At 39.9% G+C, this 17,749-nt stretch overlaps 3 protein-coding genes across 5 annotated transcripts; 1 reads left to right on the plus strand and 2 right to left on the minus strand.

Annotated features, from left to right (window-relative positions):
- Positions 1-644: 644 nt before the first annotated feature.
- LOC111329245 (transcriptional adapter 1) lies at positions 645-9,366 on the minus strand. Its single transcript, XM_022933877.2, has 11 exons — positions 9,229-9,366; positions 8,957-9,029; positions 8,842-8,878; positions 8,241-8,295; positions 7,208-7,273; positions 6,983-7,083; positions 6,732-6,786; positions 5,361-5,515; positions 4,264-4,412; positions 1,820-1,979; positions 645-1,331 (listed from the first exon to the last, which is right to left on the minus strand). Exons 2-11 carry the CDS (start codon positions 9,019-9,021, stop codon positions 1,161-1,163), a joined length of 1,014 nt encoding a protein of 337 aa, XP_022789612.1. The 5' UTR covers positions 9,022-9,029; positions 9,229-9,366; the 3' UTR covers positions 645-1,160.
- Positions 9,239-15,048, plus strand: LOC111329246 (uncharacterized). 3 transcript variants are annotated; one of them, XM_022933881.2, is made up of 7 exons: positions 9,239-9,378; positions 9,768-9,921; positions 11,272-11,319; positions 11,533-11,741; positions 12,314-12,414; positions 13,050-13,391; positions 14,167-15,048. In XM_022933881.2, exons 2-7 carry the CDS (start codon positions 9,828-9,830, stop codon positions 14,240-14,242), a joined length of 870 nt encoding a protein of 289 aa, XP_022789616.1. In that variant the 5' UTR covers positions 9,239-9,378; positions 9,768-9,827; the 3' UTR covers positions 14,243-15,048. The 3 variants fall into 3 exon arrangements, with proteins under 3 accessions (XP_022789616.1, XP_088613131.1, XP_022789613.1); XM_022933878.2 differs by lacking the exon at positions 9,239-9,378 and having other exon boundaries at positions 9,709-9,921; XM_088757005.1 differs by lacking the exons at positions 9,239-9,378; positions 11,272-11,319 and having other exon boundaries at positions 9,708-9,921.
- A 134-nt stretch (positions 15,049-15,182) lies between these two features.
- LOC111329247 (uncharacterized) lies at positions 15,183-17,605 on the minus strand. The gene is made up of 2 exons (XM_022933882.2): positions 16,763-17,605; positions 15,183-16,118 (listed from the first exon to the last, which is right to left on the minus strand). Exons 1-2 carry the CDS (start codon positions 17,097-17,099, stop codon positions 15,688-15,690), a joined length of 768 nt encoding a protein of 255 aa, XP_022789617.1. The 5' UTR covers positions 17,100-17,605; the 3' UTR covers positions 15,183-15,687.
- Between the last annotated feature and the right edge of the window lie 144 nt (positions 17,606-17,749).

A 17,749-nucleotide genomic window follows, 5' to 3' on the forward strand; every position in this document is an offset into this window, starting at 1 on the left:
CGGTTGTGGGGTGGCGGGAGACCACTACTTTTATGAAGAAGGGGGGAATGAAGAGGAGAGAGACAGGATAATATTTCGTTGATATCTAGAGATGACAGGGAACACCAACAGCAACATTTTCACACATATCGGCCTATTCTTGCGCTGACTCGCTTTTCAGTCGGCAATTTACCTCAATTAATCCAAAGAGAGTGGCAGATCTAATCAATTTTATGCCAGCTAATCCTCCGCCCTTAAAAGCAAAACTATAACAACGGCGTTATGGAGAGATCGTAACGCCAAAATTCTTATGATTTCTCTCTCTTTCCGAGTCCTCTTAGTCAAGAACCTTTCCTAGTCTGGCACGAGACACCCTACTGTTAATCAGAGATCTGACTATTGCCTTTGGGAGGCTCGGAACTGAAAACAATCTTCACTGAAACATTCTCGTGAGATACGCTGAGCTGAACAATTAATAAGGTAATTTGGTTTTATCAACTAAGTTAAAATTGAAAAGTGGCCACCGTAAAGAGTTAAAAAGCGGACGTTTCGAGCGTTAGCCCTTCGTCAGAGCGAGTGACGCTCGAAACGTCAACTTTTTACAATTTAACCTAGTTGATATAACCAAATTAGCTTGTTACCCCACCGACGCAGCACAACATAAGTTCAGACGACAAGTTTTAATTTTTTTTGCGTCGAGCCATCTACATCCCTTTCCTCGGCAGTTTATTTGTTACTAGACGCGAGAGGATTGTGTGACAGATTATTGTCACACAAGAAGATTGAAGCACCGAGCCGATGCGACCACGTTCGGCGCTTTTCGCGTGTGCTATGTTAAATTGGGAGATGTTGCTCAATTAAGTACTACTTCACTTCAAGGAAATATAATTAAAAGCTTTTGTTCTCCTTTTCTGAAACCTGAATTGAACAGCTGACATGCAAATAGCAAAAAACCACGACAGGTGTCCAGAGATAGCCAAGAGAGTCGTTATCTCAGTTGTATTAAAACTGCATAACCACAAGATTGAGCCCATATTTTGATTTCTTCAGCAGTAAGCGAAAAAGCGTAGGAACTTCTATCACCTAAGCCTTGAATTGAGTTCTTTGGACTTGGATAAAGAAAATTATTTAAGGAGATTCCCATGAAAATTTTAGTCAGATGGTCACAGTAAGGTGTTTGGTTACAATCTCAAGCTCCTCTGCTGTCTCAGTCTTTCATATCTTCGTCTTGCCTCAAGTTTGTGTAATTGATTCTGTTCTAGTTCATCATGACCAGGGTGACACATGTTTGCAAGTGTTCTCTCGATGTTTGCCGAATATACAGTGTGCGAAGGAATCACTCTCCGATGAACCTGTAGAAAAAAAAAGAGATTTTCACGAAATACAGACGTTGATTTAAAAATGTAACGCTCTATCCTTTGACACTAGTTACAAAGCGACGCTCCCAGTCTCCCGTCGGCAATCGTTCCCTTCATTTTAATCATTACTTTTTCTAAAGTTTGTATCTCCCTACCCTCCCCTCCCGCTTCTCTTATTATATGAAAGGGGGATGGGACAGAGTGATTCTCCATCGGCTTTCATCTCATTGGAAGAAACGCAAAACTCCTTCGCGCGATCGTTGGCGGATGCGGGAGGAGAAAGAATATGTCCCCCTCCCGCAAAGAGAGGTCAAGAAACGGGAAGAGGCCACCAACTGAAGTTATGGGCGAGAGTAAGACCCACAGACGTTTTCGCTCTATATTTTGCACCACGACTATTTTTGTCTGATTGACATGATCAGGGAACGCACTTCCGTGAAGGTCCACGGGTAATTAAAGACATAACTAAATCTCCAACCCACCTGCAGAGCATCCCTTAGATCCATTAGGGAAATCGGAGGTTTAGCTGTACCCGCACTATCACTGCTAGCCACTGTGACCGCCGCCTCAGCTTCGGCTTGCTCCAACGTTCTACCACTGTTGTTACTACTGCTGGCAGTGCCATTGATACAACCTAAAGATCTGAACCAACACAAGGTAAATATACGGGTGAGTCGAAACTAGTTTCCAGACAAGACTAGCAGCAACAGACCACAATACGCGAAGCAATTTTTTTATCAGCCACCAAAGTCTAAAAGCAGGCTGTCATCAGTGTTTTCATGGAGCGAGCGATAAGCCTGACAGGCGTCTGCAAGGGTTTGGGCTCGAAAGTCGTGCCAGACCCCTCACAAATCTCTCGCACGCTCGATTCGCTCACCAGCGCAAGTCTTGTAGCCCTCGCCAAAAGAAAGCACTGCGCTTACGTGAAACGGCAAACGTCAGCTTGTTCTTTTAAGTTTCACGTAAAATAGCGTGAACCTTGCTGCTTTAGCTTCGCGAGAGTTCACGTAATGGTGAATTTGAAGGCCCCTTTGGTGCCCTTTTTCCAGCAATTTAACTTTTACTTTGTGAGAGAAAAAGTGAAAACCTTACATACACGGCAAACGCGAAACAGCTTACTTTCACGTAGAAACGGCAAAGCGCAACCAGCAAACATGAAAAAATGGCGGGAAAAACAAGGTCACGTGGTCACTCTTGCCGTTCACATTTAACGTAAACGCGGTGCAAAAACCCACTCTTTAGAGTACCTGTTCGCCGGGTAAGATTATTACCATTTTCCAGACTCGACTTTTACCGTTCTGTTCTGTACTCTGTTCTGTTCGTAGTCGATTCCAAAGCGAAGTTTTTCTCTCCCTGACCCCATGCCAATCCCCCGTCTCTCGCGCACGCTGTTTCGCTTATTTCCGCTAATCAAAAGCCGGGGAGCTGAGCGTGGGCTCAAAAAACAAAACAAATTCCATCGTTGGATAGGTTAAGAATTATTTATTTCTTAATACATACTGATTGGTTCGTTAACTCTTCAAAAGTCGATTACAGCAAAATATCATTTTTTTAATAAATAACATGAAGCTTTTAAGGTTAAGAGTTAAATCTCTTCGCTGTAAACAAAAATCAACAGTTTAAAATGTTTTTTTGTGAAAACTTCGTAAAGTTCAGTTGTTATCTTCATCTCACTTGTGTCGATTTTCTTTCTTCGTGAAAAAAATCTTGGTGTCTAGGAGTCATAAAAACCATTTTCTCGAGTAGAGGAACATAAACTCCCAGATTGCTTGTCTCAGTTCCTTTCCTTCAGGTTAGCACCTCCCCCCAACCCGGCTCCAAGACTTAGAAGTATGGTTGCGTTAACTTAAACAGTCCGTACGCAGCAACTGCATCAAACACCAAGGCACAGCTAATCTTGACACAGCGAAAGACGCGACCAGTTAATGTGCTCCGCTCAGCGTTTCTGGCCGACTCAGGCATCTTCTCGTATTGCGGGCTTGCCTCTTCTCTGATTTCCATTCTTTTCAGTTTATCTGTCATTTCTTGGACGGCAGAATGGAAGTTGGCTTGAAAGACGGCATCTCTTTTTGCTATCTCTTTTTTGGCTTGGGCTTTCAGTTGAATTCTTTCAACGTCTTGTTTTGCCCGCTGGCATATCTCCTCGACTGACTCTAAGTCTTGAAAGTACTTTTCTGCGTGTTGCTTGAGTTCAAAGAATTCTCTTTCACATTTATCAACAAGTCTTCCTTGTTTACCAGACAGATTCCGCAAAGTCGAAGCCATTTTTCGCAGTGGAAACTTGCTCAAATAGCTTGTAATGTAACAAAACTGGCAACTTGAAGTTACTGATAGAAAGTTGTCTACTTCGCGTACGCTAAGTTTGCTGCAACTGACGTAACAATGGACATCTTTTCTTTGTTGACGAAGCGCGCGCTTTTTCCGATAGGATACGCTCGCGCTCAATGGCGTGTTTTGCGTATTACAGGAGAGACGTTGGTCTCCATGGTCAGCGCACTAGTCTTGGGATTGATAAACCTGAGTTGAAACTCTGGGCATATCATCGCTGCAGCCCTTACCGCCGGGAAGTTGACTCGCCCTGAACTTCGTTAGAAATGATTGTGAATACGGTTTAGTATCGGGTTAAAAATCTTCTGGTGTTGTTCTACTTTTACCTCTCCTTCCACGAAAAAAAAAAAAACTTCAGTCTTCATTCGTCGGCTTTATGTAACAAATGTGTTTGCTTCCTCGCCCAAGTTGGGTATTGGTCAATTTTGCACATGAAACGGTAATAATTCCATTAAAGAAATAAAAATTTTGATCGAAGTTTTCTTTTAATTGGAGGTTCAAATTTACAAAACCTCGCGAGCCGTCATGCCATGACCTGCGCAAAATTTTAACATAATGAACATAGTAGTGGAAGATTGAAACAATTTAGAACGTTTACCTTTCAGCACCTGGTGGCCAGGGACTGGTACTGTTTCTAAGGTGCATTCTGGGGTAGGTCCCACCCATGGAATAACGAAAATGTCCATCCCTGAGTCTAAATGTACTTCTCATTGAGCAGCAAACCGTCAATATATCTTTCACTAGATACTGAAGAGAGATAAAAGAAAGGAATAACACTCATCTAATTTAAAAAGGTATAAGCGGTTGGAGAATATCCACATGGGGGGGGGGGGGGGGAAGGCGGTGGGGTGCCCGAGTTGGTGATGTCCACAGCAAGGTAGAAATATTTAAATTGTAGGACCTCACAGGTTGAACAATTTTCAACGGAGAGGCAATCAGATGCAAAACTAAAATCAGTTTCAGCTTGAGCATGTGCTATTCCAAACTTGATGCATTTTAAGCACCTCTTTTGTTCTAATAACTTCCATGTGACATTCTCCATCAAGTGATCACCAACAGTGTTTACTTTCATTGGCTTTTCCTTTAAGGCATCCAATAGGAATGTTCTCTAATAATAGCAATGCACACCAATAACACAGCTTCTCTGAAATTCAACCATTCACTTAACCTTTTAGCCTCTGAGTGACCAGAACAGAATTTCTCCTTACAATATCTATACAATGTCAAGCAGACAAGTACTGAGAATAGAGAAAAATATAAATTAGGGGATTTAGATTGATCCAATATAAAATTCTCCAAACTAACATCATAAGAATTGTATGGCAGGCAGTAAGGAGAATCGACCAGATCTTGGGAGTGAAAGGATTAACCCTTCAGTCCCTGAGAGTGACCAGCATCTAATTTCTCCCTACAATACCACTGCTAAATCAAACATAGAATTCATGAGAATTAAGGAAGTGATCATCAACTTAAGTCAAATAATTTCTCCTTGTCAGTGCCATGAGAAATATAGAGAGAACAGTATGGAGAAGATAAATATTGATCTGAGGGTGCCGGAAAAGGGTCAAAGAATGAGGAAACAAAGTAAAAAGATGGACAAGAACATTGGGCGCTTACAAACCAAACTTCTGACTAGAACTTCACTCAATCTTTGACCTACAACACTGGGAAAAATTTATGGTAACATTCCACTACCTCTGTGGCGTGAAGCATAAGGTTCACTGTTTCATCTGCTACACTATCCAACCCAGCATCCCAAGCACCAAGAAACAATCTGCCATAGACGGTGGCAGAGTCTGGTAACATCATGTCATATGAACAAAGACCAATTTCGCTGTCTTCTGAAAGCTCTGTGAAAACATAAAATGATAAAGAGTAGCATGAAATAAATACAGCACGTGACATGAACGAAAAAGGTTCAACGAGTCTCATAACCCACAATTCCCTCTCAGAGTTTCTGCTAATTATCCTTTTGATTTGAGAGTAGTTTTCTGGGACTAATGTACATGTTTGTACTCTAAGACACCCATATCATACTGCACAATATTTACAACATTTTTTTTTTCCTTTCACAATTGTGACCAACCAAATTGTTGTGTATGGATCACAATGATGTTATATTAGACAGGGTTCTCCCCTACTCTAAGCACCACAGGTAAAATAAATTTTTAAAATGGTAGAGTAATCTTTTATCTGTTGAATTTTCAAAAATTTCAATCAATTCTAAGCAGCAAAAGAGGTTCTATGGGCAGTAAATTTTACTGCTTACAGACTGGAGAGGAGAACACTTAAAAGGGAGAAGAACCCTGATATGAGAAGGTGAAACATCATTTGCACTCCTGGATGAGGAAAGGCATTGGGAGACTTAAGTGTCCTGCCAAACATCACCAAGTATTAGGCCCAGGGAGAGTGCTAACCCTGATATCTGCATCCTGACAACCACATCTCCAGCCAGAACTACATTTAGCTATAATCGACATTGACTTTTCATAATTTCTAAAGCAAATCTTGTGATGTTTTAAACCAGTCGATACAGTATTTGCTATGATAGTTTTTATCATTATAAGTGGCACTTACCCTACATATGGGAAATTGCAATACCATCAGTCAAGGGAGAAAGCATAAAAAAAAAAAAAAAACAAGTCAAAACAAGTGGTTGGATTAATATAAAAAGTGTGAATTAAGCACATGTGCACATATTGTAAATTGGAAATGAATCCATTGAACTCCCAGAAAAACAATTAGAACAAACTTACTCTTTAATTTTTTACTTATTTAACTCAATTGCATAATTTATACTAGTTGAAATGTTACCTTCATCTTTACAAATGTAGTGGAGAATCTGTGAAATGTCTGAGGAAATTTCCTTGTTTTCGTTTGTTTTTTTTTTTTTTTCAATATTTTGAGAACACAGAGAAACCAGGTAAAACAATGCATTCTATGTCTAAGTTTTAATTTGTTTGAATTTCACTCTCACATGAAATAATAATCAGTAATTCTATTTCTGTCACTAACAGAAATATATCAACAGGACCTAAGATGATGATGTAGATATGTTTCAACGAACCTTAAGAGACAGCTGTGGTGCACTCTGTAGTGGGTCACAAGGAACAAATCTTTGCTGGTAATTAGAACAAAAATCATAGATCAATCAAAATATATTGAATTGACTGTTCATTACAAGTATTGCACTGTATAATGAAAAGGAGAATGGACAGGAAAAGCAAAATGAAAAATGAGAAATGACATTTCTTTCTGACCAATGATGCACATAATTCTAAACAAAGACTATTGTCATCAAATGTATTTTCCTGTACCTCAAAACTGGCTCTTAATACTTTCTTTTGCTTTTTTATTTTTCCTTTCTTAATCAGCTGTGGTTTGGGAGGTAACTTCTGTGGAGTTTTTGGATGAGGTGCTACAAGACAGGAAGGAAATTATCTTGATTCAATTAATTTGTATAGCAAGATGACATGATAAATTTGAATGGTAATTTCACCCTGATAGAATCATTTACCAAGTCTTAACTTTCAGTAACACACCTGGAGAAGATCCAAGGGCTTGACATTTTGCCAAAATGGCTAGAAGAAATTCATTATGGAAATGAACTACAAAAGAGGAAAGAAAGAAAGAATAATGATTGATATGCTCAACACAGATTCATGCCATGAAGTTCTTTTTCCCCCATTTGCTGAATTTTCAGAGACCATATCAATTCAGGTTGGGTATAACACGTGATACATTCCCCACAATTTTTTCCATGTAATAGAATTACATGATTAACCTAATGACGTCCAGTGCGCCCGTATGCGCCATGGAGACCCACACCCTTTCTACGCCTTGTGACGTCATCACTTTTAACCCTGGAGCACGACTTTGAGCACGTACTTGAACAGGTTGAAAATATCTTACAAACGATACCAGAATGAGCGCAATTGAATGAAGGAGATTGGAGAAATAGCCAAAAAACCATGTTACTTTGACCTGAAAATCTGCACAAAAATCTTGTTCCATTACCCACCTACCTTTCTGAGCATGTGGTTTGAAAATAATGAGTAGTTTCTGAAAAATCTCTACACCACAATGAAGCCTACTAAATTTCCAGCAAGTGAGGAGAAACTTCAGGCAAGGAGAGGGGAAAAAAAGGGCAGGAGAAAGAGAGAAAAGTAAAAGTCGTAAGTGGGGCATTACTTTTCAACCCAAACACTGTCGAAATTTTGCTTTCTGTGCGTGCCCGAGATTTTCAGGCCACCATTTTGCATTTGGATCGAAAGGCCGTCGAGTGTATGAGCTGTCAAGGGGTTTTTGGTAAGTTTGAGCTTTTAAAACCACAACAGTGACCCAAAATCTGCTCGACTAGCTTCAAAACACAGTTTTCCACAAAAGCTGCGGCCATTAATGGGTTAAAGAGTTAAATATTCTAAAGTATTTAGAACATGGAAAAACACTGCAAAGAATTCATTAAAACAATTTCTCAGAAGTGACACTAATTCGATTTGGTTTGAAACAGTACTTTCATGAAACTGGCAAGGACATGATCTTAATTATTTATTAAGTATCACATCATTGACTTACGATTATCATTTCCAAGACATTTCTTTGCTTGTGCATCAAAATCCTCTTTGGAAATCTGTGTAAAACAAAATCACAGTAGGAAAACATCATTTAATATGTGATAATCAAAAAGAGATTATTTATCGTTTACACCAGGTTGTCAGGTGTCAAGAATAATGTAGCAGTCACAGTGAGTCCGAGGAGATTCAGAGGGGAGGGGGGTCAATGAATCTGGGTTTAAGGAGGGGAGCTGATAGTAGGATCTTTCCTCTCTACCCTCTGACGTATATCATAAAAAGTCCTCATAAAAAAGCAAATTTCTCTCTTCGATGGGGTCAGGTTAATCGCCTTGTCATGAATATTTCGTCCTCATATCCTTTTTAACCTGATTTGCGTTCTAAATTGACAAGGGGTGAGCATAATTAATAAAACTTCACGTTTTACGCGACTAGCCAACGGTTCGCCATCACTGTCTTCATTCGCAAAGCTGAGAAAAAGTGAAAAATAGAAAAACGTTTTAATTCAGTGATAGACCTTGTGGCTTTCTGTCAGAGGATAATATTGCCACTCTTGACAGCCACACAACATGAGAGGGTAGATGTGAAAGTTCAAAGCTACTTGCCTTTTGTTTATACCAAAGCTTCATGTTGTTCCAGTACCTTGGAGAAATAGGAATAGGGCATAAGAAGTTTTATTTATTGTTTAGTTTCAAGAGTTACAGAAAAAATTTTTCTTACGTTTGAGAGTAGTCCCCAAGAGCCTCTGAAAGTTGTCGGCGTGCTACGCTCAAATCCAACGCCATCTTTGTTCCTGTCGAAGTAAATTTGATTGTGAAACCGCTGAGTATGTATGACTCAAGAAAAGGAAATGTCTAAAAATCATGGAGATCAAGAAAATTACTACTGATGAAAAATGATAGCACTGCTTAATCCGAAGAAATCGTAACTTCCTGGCATAATTAACGATTTTCATTAAATTTTTCCACAAAACAGCTCATCCGCCAACTTACCAGAGGTCTGAGAGATGTTCTTAGATACGAACTTCGTCTAAGGAAGAGAGCAGGAACGAGGAAATTTCCCGCATTACGATAAGTCGTAAACAGACAAACAACAGAAACAATTTTACAGCAGCAACAACGATAGCAGCTACAGCAACATGGGTAATTAAGACATTCCTGTCAACGCTGAATATTGAACAGTATGAAAAAAGAGCATGCTAAAACGTCTAAATATAAATTCCTTGGTATCGCAGCACCTAGATATCACGGTATTAAAACTGTGATATTTTCATTTCTGCATCTTTTCCAAACCAGTCACAGAGCTCTGAAGAGCCTTGTTTGATCGTTTGTTTCATTTTGTTTTGTTTTTTGTTTTTTGTTTTGTTTTGTTTTGTTTTTGTTTTTGTTTTTTTTTTTTGAGGCGCTGATTTGTTTACTTTTTGGTACTTCACATTGCGTGACATACAGTTCCTTCTAGAATTGGTAAGTGACGTGCATTACTGAAAATCCAAGTTGACATACTCTCGTATCGTGTTTCCATTTCGTTTTAGACGGCTTTCGATGTTGGCCACCGATACAGTTTTAGCTAATTCTCGTGTTTAACAGCAGTGATGTTTCGCTTTGGGAGATTTTTTGTCTTTCAAACTGCCTTGTTCTTCATTTCTGATCAATCAGAGGCAGCAACCAACTCTACACGCTCTACGGGTGAGTAAAAATCCACACACGGTTCAATTGGTTGAATAAGTGTGCGCTTAATCTCAGAAAGCTGGCAGTTTGATATCAAATACACATGTATTCGAGTGTAAACTTTGAAACGATGAGATCTTTGTTATATTTTTCGCATTGCTTTGATAAGCATTATTGTAACAGAATCTTCACTCCCGATCCTGTTCTTTACAATCGCCCTTCATCCTTCACGCTTGCCGCAATCAGGAAGCGTTTATCAATTTAGTATGCTCCGAAATGTGAGAAAAACGTATTTTACTTCTGTCTTCTTCCCTTGGTGTCAAGTCACCACGGAGAGCGATAATTGAATTAAGAGTTTCTGGAGTAGTTTTTCGGGGTTGTTTCCGCACGGTAATTCGTAAACTTTGTTTGCTTTTTCCACCCCTCCATAGACTGAAGTTCCTTAAACCCTCGGAGGAAATTCGGCGTTGTCATGGCAAAAGATTGTACTAAAATTCTTTCGAGATGATCGCTTTACGTATTTACCCATTCCGGTTTATCAAAGTCGGTCTCGAACATGTAAGTTATTCGATACACAGTAGTTTACGTTCACCAACCAAAGTAACTTGAATTAGTATGTGTTCATAATACAACGGGATAACTGCTACCGACAGAGAAGTGCACACCAGATTATTTGTGGATCTTGAACTCGGAGAATCATTTCTTTATACAAATTAAAGATATTCAGGGAGATGTTCTTGTAGAAAACTGCATTAAATGTAGCAAGGTGATATGTCTTAGAAACCCATTGTCACAAGTGCATTGCTATTCACAGAGTAAATAAACTTCTGGTAGTTGTAACAATTCCCCGATTCAGCTGTAGCTAGCTCTCACTTGTGGTACATAAAAAAAGGAGACAAACGAAAATGTGGAACATATCTGCAAAACTCCGTAATTTTAAACTTGTTTGATTCAGCGGAGGTAGGTTATTAAACCAGAGAATTACACGTAGGCGATATTTCTAATGTTATACCAAATATCTATGGATAGGACCAATATTTACCCTAGAAGTGACGGACAGGCAACTTAGCTCCGGGTAATTAATATTAACCCGAGATATGCCAAAGTCTTTCGTTGATTTTATTATGGTTATTGAAGAGGCTAAGCTTTTAAACAGTAATAATTGTCTCTATTGTCCAAGAAAATGAACCAGCATTATATCTGTTAAAAAAAAAGGGGTTTTTTGTGATCCATCTGTAGTCCACCTAAGCTCAAATAAAACTATTTATTTTCCAACATGGTGTTTTAGAAACATAAGTTTAAGAAGAGAATCTCTTGGTTTCAGTAAAAGCATTTAAAATGTGTTTCATATGTTTGCTTTTTCAACAGCGCTATATTCCACAGTATCAGTAGTGGTACCCATAGCCACTTCATCAGGTACACAATTCTTCTTTGTTCAAATGCAAGAAAAATTAAACTTCAGTCGTATGGCATAGGATAGCAACCAACAAATAAGATGTTTCTAGCTCAAGGAGTCAGAGATAGTGACAGCCTACTAAACTGTTTCCCACCTCTGGTCAGTTTCTGTAATAGGAGATGAATATAATTATCGCTAGAGAGAGGTGGATTCGTTTTTTTCTCTATTTACAGTTGCCTTAATTAGCATAACACCGTCTTCGACATTTTCCGCAACCACAACGTCCGCGCGACCTGTGACCAACGCAACCACAGCACAACCAACTGTGACCAACGCAACCACAGCACAACCAACTGTGACCAACCCTACCACAGCACAGCCACCAGCTGGGGGAGAACAAGAGGCAGTGGTGTTATATGTATCGGATCTGACATCAGCTAAGGTCAGCGGTGAATTAACTGTCATAGAAAAAAAAGGGAGAACTAAAAATATCACACAATTTTTTGCCTTGTTATTAACTTTCTTCAGAGTAAATTTCGACTGTCGTTAAATTAAAACCAATGGTATCGTAACCGCCAATCAGAACAACAGAAACATCGTGACGCCAAATCCATTCTGGGATTCGATGCATTCATTTCATTTCATTTCATTTCAACCCAAAAAATGGCTTCTTGTGGTAAAATCATACTGGTGAACTCGTATCCCCCAGCTTTTAAGAGTGACTAGTAGTAGTATACACCGTCCGTTTGATCCCATTGTTCGACGCTATCTTGGATCCCATTGTTTTCTCTCACTCGGCCCGGACCGCGCAGTGATTTCCAAACGGACGGTGTATATCACCCCTGCTGAATCAAACAGTAGGGTCACAAGAATAAAGAATATGTCGCTAACTAAAGAAGCTCTTGATTGTTAAACAAATTCTCCTCGTCAGCACCTTTGGAAATGTATGGAGAACATTTTATTAAAGTTTACAGACACCTGTAAATGGTTTAGATTGACATTGCGTTCTTGTAGTTCGAAGAAAGAAGAGATCATTTTACTGCTACTGTGGAGAAAGTTGTGGAAAGCTACTGCTCGAATTCATCGCAAAAATGTGACGAATCAAGTCGAAAGAGGTAAGAGGATGATTAAGTCTTAACTTTCGGTTCAGTTGGATACTTTCACTGCATTCCAACAGTATAACCTCGTTCCCAGGGCTTTTCCCTTTTTGAATATTTTGGCGGCCCGCCAATTGTATTCAAAAAGGGAAAAGCCCTGGGAACGAGGTTGCCAACAGTAGTTATACACCTCTGACTAGCTGGCGTTTTTGTGCACGGCCCGATAACCTTGCTGTGTTATTAGGGTGCGGATAACTGATCAGTATTCAAAGTTGCGCCTCGAAACCTGAATAAGATCGTTAGCAATTTGGCTTAGACAAGTTGGCATGAATCTGGAAAACTAGACGACTGCGCACCAGCAACAACAGACTTGATTAGCGTATTTCTTCCATTCAAGTTAGAATTTGTGTGCAAACTCAGTACCAAGTTCACCTGGTCGTATGCGAGTTAACCAAGAAGATGAACTAGTTGACCAGCTAGGGGCAACCATAAGTAAGTTGACTGAGGATGCAGGCAAATTTATGCGTAGGTGAGGTGACCGAATACTACTTCGTTTGTTGAAAAGTGAGAATTTTGTTAGTTTCTCTCATGTCGCTTTTTGTCTTCTGATTTAACTGCTTTCTGATTTAACTGATTTCTGATTTAACTGCCAGGCGACAAACAAGTGCTTATCAAGTGTACATAGTTCCTGGATTTCCAAAGCAGGACCCACACGGTTCTGGAGACCTTCTTGTGGGGTTTTTCGTCTCAATAGGAGAAAACAAATTTTTATCGAAGAATGTGTTGTTTGCCATCGTCCAAGAGCCTGAGTATAGAAATAACCTCAGCACCGCGTTAGGATATCAAATCACTGGTGTGGCCCGGCTTCATTATGACTTCATCACGCCAACAGAATTTTCTGGGACATCTGGCAAGACAATGCTATTGTATTTGTATTTTGCTGGGTTTGCTGGTGCCGTACTCTTAGCGGGTCTGTGCATAGGCGTCACATGCTGGTGAGATATTACTTTTTGTTTATTTTTACTTTAAGCGATGCATTCCCTTATCCTAAACATTTTCAAGACTCATGATCACATGCATGGTTCTCGTCCTAACCAGACACAAACTGGGGTCAGTCATACAAGACCCACCTCATACAGGAGCGCTTTTAACAGGGGTGGTTCCCAAGGATATTATCCCGGACATTCCCCTGGGCCGGTCTCCCTGAGTGGCAAGTGGCCAAGCTGTTAAACAAAACAAAATGCAAGACTCAAACACATTTGAAAACATTAGATAAGAATTTTCTTTGGAATCTTAAAATGCCTTCGCTATCATAATGTCATGTATACTTTTCAAATGACATGGGTAAATCACGGATTGTAAATGTATGGACTTGAGCAGGACAAACCCTGAAGGAGGAAGAGGGGTGGGCTCTAGCCTCATTTACAGTCGTTCTTTCGGCTGTCACCGGTACAACAATCTTGAGAAAGATTTGCGTGGCATACCAAAAAAGTGTTTCTGAAGTAGACTACGACGGCTCTCGCTATATTGCTCTCTATCAGCAGAGGTGTAACCAGCCTATAGTCCTGTAGGCTCGGGCCTACAATTTTTTTTTCTCCGCCCGCTTGACTTTAATAACAACTCTTGCAAATTTTAGAACAAAAATTTAACTCAACTTAGTAGGGTACAGGCCTGCAACAAATCGAAAAGCTGGCTACGCCCCTGATCAGTACCGGAGGTTATTATGCTCAGATGTAACAATTTAACCTTCGTAATCATAAATTTTCCTAGGTATGGCCGCAAAAAAGAGAAAGACGATGAAGTTCGACCTTTGACCACAAGTAACTTGCACCTCGTCGATAAATGATAAGAGCTGCAAAAACGCCATGCCATGGTGTCGAAGAAGTCATTACGTGTGCAAAGTTAGTGGCCATGTCACCAAAACGTTTTTGATTCTAGTGTTCATTTGTAAATAAACTTTCCAGTTTTTATTTGTATCTGTAAATAACTCGCTTCAAATGGCAGATTCCAAGATAAAGCCTTTTACAAACAAACAAACAATTCCCAAGGTTCTACTGGAATTAGCAAGATCCAGTTAAAACTTAGTCAGGTTTTTAAGCAGGCGAATTAATTGGGTGCAAAAAGTAATTTCTTTAATCGAGTATCCGCTTGAAAGTTACGACTGACTTTGCGATATTTTGAGAATTCTTTTGCGCGGAGCAAAGCTTCCAAAAGTACAGGAAAACACCAAAGAGGCAGTTGTAAACTAAGAGAACGCAAGGATGGCTTAGGATGGAGAGGATTAAAGCGGATTATAAGTATTAAATCTTAACAATAAAGGCTGAAGTTTTCAAGGCCTCGCTAATCATGCCTCCGCTTCTAACAACCAGAATTCCGAACCGTTCCATGTGCCGCAATTTCTTTGAACTCAATAGGTTAGATGAAGATTTTTGTGAAAGAGTATTGCTACAACCTACCTTACCTTCACAATTTTATAGTTGATATGTTAGTTTTCTAAATAAAATTATCGCTGACTTGCGGAAATGTTCAATTAACTTAAGTCTTTTAGAATCGCCTGGGTTTGTTAGTCTGTCATATACTTGTAGAAGTAGTTTAGGGAAGTCTATTTAAGTTTTTTTTGTTGTTGTGCAATTACATGAAATTGTATTTGTATATTTTTTGTATTTACACCATTGTGTTCCACACAGCGCAGTTCTAGAGTATTAGTTCACCTTTGCGCTAGTAGTTGTCGTCCAGGTTTCGTCACTTAACGAGGTCAAAGCTCTGAATGTTTTTTAAACCAATAATCCAGGTCAGCATAAATTTATTACAGTGAAAACACGCAATAATATTCACAGTGATGACAGTAACTAATCAGTGGTGCTTTTATAGCTGTGAAAAAAGAAGAAAACCTTTCTCAGACATTTAACTCCCTCGTTTTTACAAAGAGTTATCCTGCCTTTTAAAGGAATAGGCAACGAAAAGGAGAAATGTAACTCCACCTAGTCAGAATTCTAATCAATCGTAGGCAAAATCCTCGCCAATTCATTGAATTTCCAGAACAGTCTGCCGGTAATCAATTTACTGACACTCCTGAGAGCACGGAGGAGTTGTTAGTAATAGTGAAATGCGTTGCCTGGGAACGTAACACAGTCACCTGGCCTTGATTCGAACCCAGTGCGCGACCTACTACGCCCCCAGTATGCCTCTTATTTATACTCGCTAACTCAGTGCTTTAAGCTGCTTACTGTGCCTATAATAGCATGAATAAATTAGCGAAGGAATGGTTGATCCTTTCTAACAGGGCGCTCCCTACTTTTCTGAACCTCCCAAATATTTGTTCATGAAGTCAATCATTCGACCAATTGACAGCTTAGCTATGGATTCGTTATAATTACGACTGTGCGGATTGGTGAAAGCATGGCCGGCTTCGTATTCATAGAACTCGTAATTAACGCCTCCCGCGTCCAGTTGTTGCCTGAGCTTGGTGTATTCTATAATGTTGGTTGTGTTTGATACGTCTAATTTTCCGAAGTGGCACTGCACCGGTATTTTAATGGTAGACACGTTGGCGAGCTGAGGATCAGGAATGCCATAAAACGGTGCGGCGGCAGAGATTTCTGGCACTAGGGCCGCGGCGGCGAGTGACAAGGCACCTCCCATGCAGAAGCCAGTAATGCCAACTTTCTTGCAACCTTGTTTTAGAAGGTACTGTGCAGCACCCTTAATGTCCTGAACGGCACCTGTGTAATGAATGAGAACGTGATATCAACGTTCGGCCAATGCTGCAAACCCGTTAGGGTTTTGTTACTCATCCCCCCACCCGCCCCCCGCCCCCCCTCTCAGATGGTTTCTAGGGGGTTAACAGTTAGCCGTAAAAGGACCAAACATTTAAACGTTAGGCGTAATAAATTGACAAATTTTACTCGTTAGTCTTAAAAAAAGTTAACCGTCAAAAGAATTTCCGGTGACAACAATGGAAAGATATTAACTGTTAGCCGTAAATTAGCTTAAATTTTAACCGTTGGCCGTAAAAGCCATCACTCTTCTTTCAATGTCAAGTTTTTCGAATAAGATAACGTCAAGTCGTCGAATTTTGCGATACTGCCATCGACAAAGGAGACTACAAAATGAAGCAAAATGAGTCAGCGACTCAGAGGAAACTCCTTTGACTGTCACGCGCGAATCTCGCGTGTAATTTACGCAGCTTAGCTGAGCGACTCTAAAAGGATATTTAAATTGCGCATTTGATGAGTTTCTAAACCAGGTAGTCACTCACGATCATATATGGAAGAAATGGCATGTCCCATCAGTAAATCGTTACTTTCTAACCCGAAATAAATGCTTTAGTACAAATATGGTGCTCGTTGATTATAAATTAACTTACCAGCATAATTCAAGTTTCTTACTATATGAATCGCTTCCGTTGGGTTCTCAGTGACTACTCCCCTGTATAAATCAGGTACCACTGTCGTAAAATTGCCCAGACCGGCTATATCTAGCGCTTGCTGTTTGATCTGCTCGTTCATGCCCCACCATTCTTGGACGACGATAAGACATTTGTTTGGGTCTCGCATCGCTCCGTTGAGTGATCCAGGGCAGTCACCGACAGGATTCTGCGAAGTGAAATTTACGGGTTCTTTCTGCACGTAGGTCGAGTCAAATCTCATGTGCAGGTTGATCAGCACTGTTAGAAACCCTGGGAGCTCTTCCAGGAGTAACATGTTTACCGTCACTTGCTGCTGTCTTCAGAAAGGTTGATGATCGAGCAATTATGTAACTATTCCTTTCTGCAGTGACTCAGCAAGTTCGTTTCAGTCACGCTTGATGAACTGTCAGTTGAAGGGCCCCGAGTGCTCATTTGCAAGTTATCAGCGAATATTGTTGTCATCGTCACGCAACCTTTGATGTTTGTAAACAAACATTCGTCAGATTGAGGCATTCCTCGCTAGATCTCCTTGGGTCGCATTAAAGAAGTTTTTTTAAAACCATCAAACTGATGACAGTCACACTTGCGGAATTTCACATAACAATTACTTCCGAGTTACTGAGAGAAAATTTGAACAAGGGATTGGCTACTAAGTAGAGATATATGGAATGAGGAATTTGCAATTATGACAATAAAGTGATAAGAAGATGAAACAGGTTATTACATTGAATGCAACCATAACAAGCTATAACACAGTCCGCACTAAAGCGATTTTTCATTTTGCTTGAGGTTAACTTCATTCTAGTTTAAATAGCCCAAGCGAGCGTTTGCTCCCTTCTTTCAAGACATCTGAAGATCAATCATGACTGTAACACTACATATCTATGCTAACAATATTGACGTCATTCTCATACTCTCAAAACATGATGGCGGCACAACTGTCAA

This window comes from Stylophora pistillata, chromosome 4 (genome assembly GCF_964205215.1).
Source record: "Stylophora pistillata chromosome 4, jaStyPist1.2, whole genome shotgun sequence".
Lineage (NCBI taxonomy): Eukaryota > Metazoa > Cnidaria > Anthozoa > Scleractinia > Pocilloporidae > Stylophora > Stylophora pistillata.